Below are 10,653 nucleotides of genomic sequence, written 5' to 3'. Positions count from 1 at the left end.
CTAGTTGTATTCATGGACATGTGCGGTATCCAATAAATACATAAGGTAAACGTCGTGTGTGTACGACGAGCTCGTGACCATAAACAGTTGAGTGCCTAACAAAAATAGGAAGTAACATCTCGGCACCCGCTCCCTTTGTATCTCCACCTCTAATGGGTCACCAGCAGCCTGCAGTACCGCAGTGAGCTCGACCATGTAATGTCGCGCTAAGAAGTGAAACCTCACATGCGCCCCGCGGAACCTCTCCACCTCCTCAAGTGCGTCCTCTGGATTAGCCCCGAGCTCCTTAATCAATAACTCACTCACTTCCTCCTCCGTCAGCCTACTGTGACCTAGAAGGGTACCCCTAATAGTTATACGCAGGAGGCATGCAACGTCGTCAAGAGTGATGGTAACCTCGCCACGAGAAAGATGGAATGACGAAGTCTCTGGATTCCACCTCTCTGCAAAGGCCATCAACATCCCTTTATGTATCGTGTGGAACCCGACCTTACAATGGTCCTTTATCCTGAAAGCTGAGAGGACATCCTAGAACCACACCTCATCAACTGCACTAGAGCTGAAATCTTCCGGCCATGGTTGTAGAAATCTTTGGTATCCCTATCCTGAAATTTAAAAAAAGAACTCTTAATAATAAAGAAACGTTAGAAATAATTAATTAGGAAAGTCTATGAATTTTTACCTCCCCGTCCCATATATGAATGACTGAATGATCAGCATACCATGTCAACAGGGATATGACTCCCCGGGTAGAAGACATGTCCCTCAACTGCATCGGTCTCCTCCTGCAACTCAAGAAGTGGCACTAGAGAACCAGCATCGGCCGTCACTGGCACAAGAGTAAAAGAAGTGGCCCGGAGACGTGTGTGGGCGGAGGGTGTTTGTGAGGAACCCTCACCATCATACCAAAGCCTCCGGAATGAGGTATTAGATGTGGAAGGCCCCTCAGTTGAAACGGATGGAGAAGGCCTAGATAGAATGGTTGTAGCAGGTACATCTGTTTGAACGACAACGCTATCAGTCACTTGTGACCATGGTTGTCAACTCGCGGGTAGACTCGTAAACTCATACGAGTTTACGAGTCTAGGAAGTAAAAACGAGTAGACTTGTGCATAGAATCTCTTTTTGATAGACTCGAGTAGACTCGGATAAACTCGCTCAAACTCGTATAGACTCGCGAGTCTATTGTGAGTTTACGAGTCTATAAGTTTTTCTGAATTTTGTTTTTTTAATCCTAAAAACGCCCAAAATTCCCCAAAATAATTTATTTTATTTATAAAAAAAAAATTTTTTTTGCTTCTACGAGAATTAGAAAGTCTCTCTCCTAGTTTCTTGTTTCAGCAAAAAAATTTCCTCTCTTCATTGACAGTGTCGCCGCATTTTGTTATGTCTTTTGATTCGTTTTTATAATTCAATCCTTTGTTGTGTAAGTATTTTCTTGTATGTTTCACTTGGATGTTTCCTTGTATGTTCTTTTGTATAAAAATGATGCACAATTTTTCAATCAGGTCCATTAATCTTGATCCCCATGTATCAATTTTCATATGACAAAATGGTTTAGAAGATTTATGATTTATTAAAGAAAATATTATAGTCTTTTTTTAAAATAATGCACTTCTCACATGAAAAATTTCTACTAGTTTTAATAATGAATTAATTATTAATGATAATTATAAGGAACCTACGTACAAATGTTGTAAGGAAAGCTCGGGTGAGTGGATGACCTTGATGATAGAGACATGAAAACAGTTCAATTCAGAATCTATTTTGACATAAGGCTAGAATAGTTTGAGTAGAGGCATAATTTTAAATTGCGGTCGCGAGGGTGGTTGCGGTTGTAAATACATAGTTTGGAGCTTTAAAGCATCTCAAGATACCGATGAAGGTGATGATGATGATGATGATGATGATATTAGTGGTGATAGTTTAACTGGAGCTTTGGATGTTTGAAGCCATTAGAATATCTGTTTTATGATTTTTTTTTTTTTTTGCTTTATGTTGTAGCCATCAACCAATTAAGAAGAAGTTAGTACTTTAAGTCTTTAAGGATATACTTTGCTATTTTGTTTTTTTCATTATCAATTTTTTTGGCTAAGAAATTTGTTATGGAATATGAGATTTAAATTTTGATGTATTGATGTTCTATAATACATTTGTGTCATATATGAGGCATATACATGTTCAAAAATAATGTGTGTGCCATATATATGTCACTTACATGTTTCTGAAAGTCATTTTTAATTTTTTGATAGACTCGTACGAGTTTGCGAGTCGAGTCTACGAGTCGAGTTTACGACCCTTTACGAGTCTAAGTAGACTAGCGAGTTTAACAACTTTGCTTGTGACAGTACATGCATCCGTTCACGCCGCACAGAGGCATGTTGTGCAACCCTCTCACGTATAAGTCAGTCTGGATGGTCGGCCATAATGTTTGCATTATAAATAAAATCGATTTAGATACAATTTAGCTATAACAACAAAAGTAAAAAAACAAATTTACTTCCGTATGTGCACTTGTGGAACTTTTCGGTAGATGCATCTACAAAAATACCTTGCATTTCAAAAAAACTGAAATTCTTCTGTAGATGCATCTATCGAAAGATCAAATATTTCATATGTTCCGTAGATGCATCTACGGAATATTCTGAAACCTCTAAAACATAACAATGGTGTCTGATCACTGTTGCAGAGGGTTAAAAACCTCATCTTGGCGATTTGATCGTCCATTTAACGCATCAAACAATACCCACATTGTCTCTAAACTATGCTTCTAAAAGTAACAAATGATTTCTACACCTAAAAATCGATTAAAACTTTATTACGCAAAATACTCTAAAATAACTAGAAAACCCAAAAACTTACCGATTAAATTGAGTTTTGAAGTTGTTGGAATGTGTTGATCGTTGATGTTGACGTTAACCGCCAAACGCGATAGAAAAGCATAACTTCGGTGAAAGTTTTATTTTTTAGGTTGAAAATGAGAAATGTGAAGAATGGGGGAGGAGAAGAGTCTGGCACGAATAAAACATAAAATACTTCTGTATGTGCATCTGCGGAACATAACAAAATTTAAACAAGAAAAAATGTTTTCGAAAGTATATCTACAGAAGTAGGAGGACATTTTAGACAACTCACATGGTGCATAAGAAACCCATGAGTGTGATAAGATATTTTCTTATAAGAAAAAGACACATACTGAAGACGTATATTATTGTTTTATAAAAAATTATAAATTTACCCTAGAAAAGGCCACTTGTCTTAGAATAAAGTCAATATATATATAAGAATTTTTTTGGAATTTTGATGATAATTAATTCTCTAATTTCTATATAGAGATTGTTACATGTGGTGTAGTGATTTTTTTAATAAACTCTAATGTAATATTAAATTATTTCAATGTATGAGTGAAAGAAAGAAAAAAAATCCATAAGCACCTCTCGAAGAAGGAATATACATGCCACCCTATGGGGTATGCTTTTATCATTATACTTTTGTTTAAAGTCACTAGTTTTCAAAAAATATACATTTTTACTGAAAATTTTAAAAAAATACCAGATTTTTAAAAACTTTCATGAGATTTTTTTGGAAAATTAAAAATATATATTGGAATTTTAGAAAAATATTAGAGAAATTTTTGGTATTTTTTGCCAAAAATTTTTTTTTTGGATTATCGTAAATTTAAAATTTCCGATAGTATATAAAAAAAATTTTCAATAAATATTCCAGAAATTTTATTCTTCACCACATTAACTTGTTTATGGGTAAATATGTGAGGATGTCATGTATTAAAAAAATTTTGGCATATAGGTTCCTCTATCCATAGGTATGTGGAACAGTAAGATTAACAAATCAAATAGACAATATTTTATGTTTGATAGTAATTAATTTTCTCAATTCTAAATGAGATTTTGAATGGTACAAAAGGGATCAATCGGTGAGAGCACTAGTCTAGTCACTATAATATGCAAAGTTTCTCTAATTTTTTGGAATTTTAATGATAATTAATTCTCTAATTTCTATATAGAGATTGTTACATGTGGTGTAGAATTTTTTTTAATAAACTCTAATAGCAATGAGTGAAAGAAAGAATTCTACATGGCACCCCATGTGAATTACTTTTATCATTATACTCTTGTCTAAAGTTATGAAATTTCAAAAAATATATATTTTTATCAAAAATTTTAAATAAATTTCAGATTTTAAAAAATTTCCGTGAGTTTTTATTGGAAATTTAAAAAATATACGGGAAATTTGAAAATTTCTAATATTTTTTGCAAAAAATAAAATAAAATATTTTTTGGACTACTTTAAATTTGAAATTTTTTATAGTACAAAAAAATATACTTGAAATTTTATTCTTCACACCACTAACTTGTTCAAAGGTAATTTTGAAATATTAAAATGTGGGAACATGCCATGTATAAATAAAGGGTGGCACGTAGATTCCTTGTTCCAAAGGGTGTGTGGAACAGTAAGATTAACAAATCAAGACAATATTTTATTTTTTATAGTAATTGATTTTCTCAAATCTAAAAGTGATTTTGAATGGTACAAAAGGGATCAATTGGTGAGAGCACTAGTCTAGTCACTGTAATATGTAAAGTTTCTGAAATATTGTATCAATACTTGAATTGCATTGAACGCTTACTCTTTCTCTTTATGCTGGCCACTTGAATTGCATCAATACTTGAATTGAAGTGAACGCTACCTTAATCTCTTTATTGCATCAATACTTGAAGTGCATTTTGAAAATAGATTTAGATGAGAGAGAAAGAAGAAAAGTATCAAAGCTAGGTATAAAAAACAAAGGGTCCTTGAGCTAGTGTGCACAAAGTATTCTTTCAATAATTAAATGTTTACTGCCGAACTTCAATTGCATTGAACATTGATTTGTTCTCTCTGCAGACTCGAAAAAAAAAAAAAAAGAAGATTACCAGACTTAAGCAAGCACTGGTAGTGAAAAACAAGGTAAAAGTCATTACCTTGCCTTTATTGTGTTTATTTTTTCAGTTTTTCTGTCTCTTAATGATTTCAATTTTTGGTATGATGTGTGAGAGATATGTCGCTATGTAGCTAAAACTAATTAATAACATGGTTAGTTTAAAAGCTATAACCTAAGCAGCAGGTAGCCAACTAGCTAATCTTCATTTAATATCTCTAGTTGATTTGATTTATATTTTTGTACAAAAATAGTTTAGAGAAATTGACTTGTGTGCTAATAATAAATCATGTTCTATCTTTTATGAACTTTTTCCTCCTACATAATAGTGTTATTTTTCAAATTAAAATTTTTAACTCATGGAGAAACCCTTTAAATTTAACATAAGTTTTTTTAATTGCATTTACGGCTAGTTTTGATTCATCCTCATCCTATTTTTCTCAATCCACTGGCATTGTAGTTTTTTTATTAAAAAAAAAATCATGATTGACTCAAATATTAGGGTTCTCGCACTACAAGAAAAATGCTATCCAGCAAAGTTATTTAGTGACGTGGTAAAAATGTGGCAAAAAAAGGACAGTAGCGACGTGGTTATAACGTTAGTACATGTTTTTAATAATAAAATAATAAAAGGAACATAAGCACATGGGAAGTCATAATTTTTTTAATAAAAAGTTTGTTCTGTCGTGTTAACCACGTCGCAATACATAAATCAAAATAAAAAAATCAAAAGCTAAAAAACTCAGAAGGTCACATGGGGGGAATCTTGAAATTTTCAAATTTTGACTAGAGTCATAGATACCACGTCGCAAAATGTATTTATGAAATTCAAAAATCAAAAGTTGTAAAGTTGAATGGACTAGGTGCAGACAGTGCAGTAAATGCAGAGTACCGTTTGATGTTGCGATTTGTTCACCACGTGGGAAGTTAGCGACGTGTTTAACACGTCGAAAGCATAATTATTGCTTTTGACCGATGGCATATAGCGACCTGGAAATCACGTGGGAAATCAATGGCATTGTTCCCACGTTGATTCTTTTATAAGTTCATGCTTCAGAGTACCATTTTACTTGCTTTACCCATTTCTTTCTTCTTCTCCCATTGTCATTACTCATTCTCATTTTCCACTCTTATTTCTCATTCCAAGTTCCATTGCCATTCTTCTATTTCTCTAAAAGTATCATATTTTCATAATTTTTTTCAATTGTGTTTTATATATTTATTTAAGTAAAATTTATACTGATTTAGGAATTTAATTTACATTAATTTTTTTCTGTTAGATATTGAAGTGAAGAGGATTGAAGAATATTGAAGAGGTTTAGAAGAAGATTGAAGGAGATTGAAGAAGAGGTATTTTTGCAATTTTAAATTTGATATATTATTTGGATTGTTGGTTGATTTGTAGATATTATGTATTTTTTTAAATTTGTATATATTAATATTATTAAAACTGTTATATATTAATATTAAAAGAATATATTATATATTGTTGTTTTTAAAAATAGAATATATTTATATTATGAAAATAGATTATTTTATTAATATTAAAAGTAGAGTTTATATTATAAAAATAGATTATTAAAAACGGAATATTTTTATGTAAAAATAATTTTTTTAAAAACAGAATTATATTAAGTATATAATAAAAAAAATTATATTTTTTAAAAACAGAAATATAAGCAAACTATAATAAATATGTTGTATATATGTTTTTTTAATATATTTGAATAAAACACAAGTTAAAAAATAGAATACATAGTTACTATTTTATGTTAGATTTTTATTATAGTTTTTTAATTAAAAATTAATAGTTATGGATTAAAATATTTTATTAAATATGTATTTAAAACAAACACATAATATTATTATATTTATTATCTGTAATATTTGTATTCAAAAAATATTTTATTCATTTGTAGCATATAATGTAGATTAGTTAAATTTATTCATTTGTACTGTTCTGTCCCTTTCTGCTTTTTCTGTAACATGTCCATGCCAAAATAAAAAGTTGTTGGCCTCTGTGCAGGATTTAGCGACGTGTTCTCCATGTCACTAATAAGTGACATGAAAACCATGTCACAAAAAGTTGTCGCGCACTCTCAAGCGACATAAATGACCACGTCGCTAATTTTAGGTTGTGACGTGATTTTCCACTTTGTGGCATGGAAATCACGTCACTATAGAGCACTTTTTTGTAGTGTCGAGCCATGTCGAGAAAGTACATGAGTTCTTTATAAACCTACCAAGATACCATTTTCAAGCTAAAAGGACACACTTGTCTTTCACGTCCTTCCCAGTCACTAAATAACCTAATAACTTAATCTCATTCCAAGATTTCCAGAACGACCAGCTCACAGTATGTCAATTCCTAAAGCATCATCCCTTAATCCAATAAGGACCACCAATTGGGAAATAGATTTTCAAAAGAGTGACATGATCTCTAGGTATGACGACCTAACAAATTAAAATTCCTATACCAAAAAGACACCATTATGTCACATGCCACAAAAAAGATGAGTCAAACAATTCCAAATACTAGGAAGGAACAAATTCTAGGAATATAGAACACAAAAGACAAGAGATATCCTCAAAACTAAGAAAGACCTCTTTTTTAAGTAAATTATCTCTGGTAGGAATCCTATCATATAGGAGTTGCTAGGAGAAAATGATAACTTTAGAGGGGGCCCAATTATTCTAACTACTAGGAAGGAACAAATCCATTAACGGGACCATTCAGTAAGAAAATCGCGGGCACAAAGAAAGGAATATGTTAAGGCCACTAGATCAGAGACTGAAAAAAGCCCCTGAAATATGAACTTGAGAAGGATCAAATCCATCCAAGGATCACTCCAAAACTTAGTCCACCCCAAGGCCTGGGACCCTAACTCTAAAATGTTGAGAATAGTGTTGATAGACTAGAGATTTCTTTAAGAGAACTCTGTCATAATAATCATATCATCCCCATACTGAAGATGAGAGACCCTCAAGTCTGAGGAACCCACACGAATACTTGAGAAAGAATACTGGTCCACAATCCTAGTAAACAACCCACTAAGATCTTAAGCTACTACGAGAAAGACGAATGGAGCCATAGGGTCTCCTTGCTTCAACCCCCTTTAGATACTGATTTTTTGGGTCAGGCAGCCATTTACCAAGACTGCAAGATTACAAAAAAAAACACATGCATGGATCCAACTTATCCACATAACACTAAAACTAAATCTAGAGTGCACATAATCTAGAAAAGACCAATAAGTCGAGTCATAAGCTTTCTCAAAATTAACTTAAAAAATGAAGCAAGACTTTATACTCTTCTTGGCTAGATCCAGCGAATCATTAACGGCTACACCTTATCCTCTAGGAATATACCTTTTAGGAAAGCCGATTTGTTAGAAGAAATAAGTTTATCCATAACACCCTCGAGCCTACCCATAAAAACTTTATTCAAGAGTATATAGGGAGACCATACCAAGGAAATAGACTGAAAATATCTCATCTTAGATGGGGAATTGACCTTAGAAATCAAGGTCACAAAGAATGATATGAAGTCATAAGGGAGAGAAGTAAACAGGTGGAATTGCTCAAACATATTCCTAATGTCATCCCCAAGAAGGGGCCATAACCTCGTAAAAAAGGAGAGATTGAACCCATTAGGACCAAGAATCTTGTTACCATCACACAGAGACACCACTCAAGCAATCTCGACAAGGAGAAAGGGGGTCGTGAGACTATCATAATCACCCTCTAAGATAGATGGAAAAGGGACCCCCATTCAACCTGGGCCAGTAAAGGAGATGTTATCTAAAGTGATTAGAGATAAAATTAACCACCTCTTGGAGAAACTCCGAGACTCCTTCCACCCAAGCATCACCTGCCTTAAGAGATAAAATTGCATTCCTCTTAGACCTGCTCTTAATGCAAGCATGAAAATAACTAGTATTAGAATCACCCTCCTAAAGCCATTTAACTCTTGCTATATGAAAAAGCTTAGCATATTTAATTTGAAGAAGAGACTATAGATCTAACACCACATTCTTCCTAGAGTCAATGTCCTCCATAGAAAGCCCTCTTGCTCAACTCTATCATCTAAAGAATCAACTTCTTCCCTCAAAAAAGCAATATGAGTATCAAGATTACCAAAAATATGATGATTCCAAGATTTCAAAGCACCTTTAAGGGCTTTAAGATTCAATTTCATGACAAACGTTTTTGAACCATAGAAATGGAAGTTAGTCCAACTACTAAGCACGACCTCATGGAGACGAGGATAAGAAAGCCAATGGTTATTCAAACAGAAAGGCTTCAGACCCCATAATTTATTGGAATAACTAAGAATAATATGACATCGATTTAACACATCTCTAGACATATCCTAATGAGTAGTTGTTCCCACAACTCCCACCAACCACAAGATATAAGAATCTTATCCATATGACTGACAGCTGCACCATAAGGTGGATACTCCTACCATGAAGGGAAAGATCAAGAAAATCCATCTCACCGATGAAGTTACTAAAACCAAGGAAATCAATTTTACTAAAATTATGAACAGAGCCACCCTATATAACTCTTTCTGAAAAAGAAGAGGTAGAATTGAAATAACTTAAAAATCACCACACCTCCCCTCCAAGATTTTCTCTCCTTAATATGAGATCCCTCCGCAAATCCCTTTTTTCTCTAGGGCTACATTTATAATAGATATTAACAACAAAACAAATAGATTTAGCCATCCCCCACACTAGACAAACACCTAGGTACCCAAGATTAACAAAAATAAAAGAGAGAGATGATCCCTTTGAACTACACCAAATAGAGAGTAGACCACCGCTATTACGGAATGACCCATAATAGTTGTAATCACAAAAGGATTTAACTTACAAAGCATGGACAAATGATTCAAATACTTCACCTATCTTAGTTTCCCGAATCTCTAAGAAGTCAATAACTTAGAAATAATGAGCTCTCTCACGTTGCTCTGTTTAATCCTACCTTCCAACCCACGATTATTTAAATATCCAATCAATATCAGACACAACTCCTATACATTCTAGTTGGCCTTAATTATCTATCCCTTTTTTCCATACCCACTAGGTGCTCAATAACATCTTGAGAACTATGCACAAAAGAACAACCTAAATATTTGGCTTCTTTAAAAATGTTGGTCGCTTTCTTACTATCTAAAGAATCCAAAAAATTGGAAAATAGAGGAGCAAGGCCGACCCAACCCGTTTAGAGGCCTAAAATAAATTTTAAAGTGAGGTCTTTAAAATATATTTCAAAATATTAATTTTGTGGTTGTTAATAGTTGAACTAAATACCAACAGGAAAAGAGGCCTAGATATTAACAATTCAACTACAATAATATATGTAATTCAAATTTCATTATATATATTTATATCTAAATAAAAAATTTGAGGCATTTTTTAAGCCTAAACTTTTGAGGCTTAAAGCCCTAGCTTTAACAGCTTGGTCCTTGGGCCGCTCCTGCATAGGAGTAGGTTGTAAGTGACTCAAATCACGTGGATGAGGAGGACAATTAAGGCTTATGGATAAGTTAAGTCATTGTGAACTCAAGCCTTCCTTAGGTATAACCATGGGAACACTACCTTGCATACAAAAACCATTTAAAGTTAGAGGACTAACAATACCTGGATCCAGCAAAGGAGTGGAGAGTCTGAGAGGTTGGTGCAGTGGAGCCAATAAATAAAGAGAGT

The 10,653-nt window shown here is 33.1% G+C and overlaps 2 protein-coding genes across 3 annotated transcripts in view; one reads left to right on the top strand and one right to left on the bottom strand.

Annotated features, from left to right (window-relative positions):
• Nucleotides 1-456, bottom strand: LOC131604091 (protein MAIN-LIKE 1-like). The gene has a single exon (XM_058876582.1). It carries the CDS (start codon nucleotides 454-456, stop codon nucleotides 1-3), a length of 456 nt encoding a protein of 151 aa, XP_058732565.1.
• Nucleotides 457-4,833: 4,377 nt separating this feature from the next.
• The window catches only part of LOC131601232 (uncharacterized), a 29,309-nt gene continuing 23,489 nt past the window's right edge, over nucleotides 4,834-10,653 (top strand). For both annotated transcript variants that reach the window (XM_058873008.1, XM_058873007.1), the window contains exons 1-2: nucleotides 4,834-4,968; nucleotides 6,220-6,289. The gene's annotated coding sequence lies outside the window, so the exon portion shown is untranslated. The remainder of the gene's footprint in view (nucleotides 4,969-6,219; nucleotides 6,290-10,653) is intronic.

Source organism: Vicia villosa, linkage group LG5 (genome assembly GCF_029867415.1).
Source record: "Vicia villosa cultivar HV-30 ecotype Madison, WI linkage group LG5, Vvil1.0, whole genome shotgun sequence".
In the NCBI taxonomy this organism is placed as follows: domain Eukaryota; kingdom Viridiplantae; phylum Streptophyta; class Magnoliopsida; order Fabales; family Fabaceae; genus Vicia; species Vicia villosa.
Note: the sequence above shows the minus strand (reverse complement) of the source record. Positions and strands in the feature narration are given on the sequence as shown.

Excerpts from the sequence above, each read along its gene's own strand:
- LOC131604091 (XM_058876582.1), bottom strand. The coding sequence starts at position 456 with ATGGCCTTTGCAGAGAGGTGGAATCCAGAGACTTCGTCATTCCATCTT.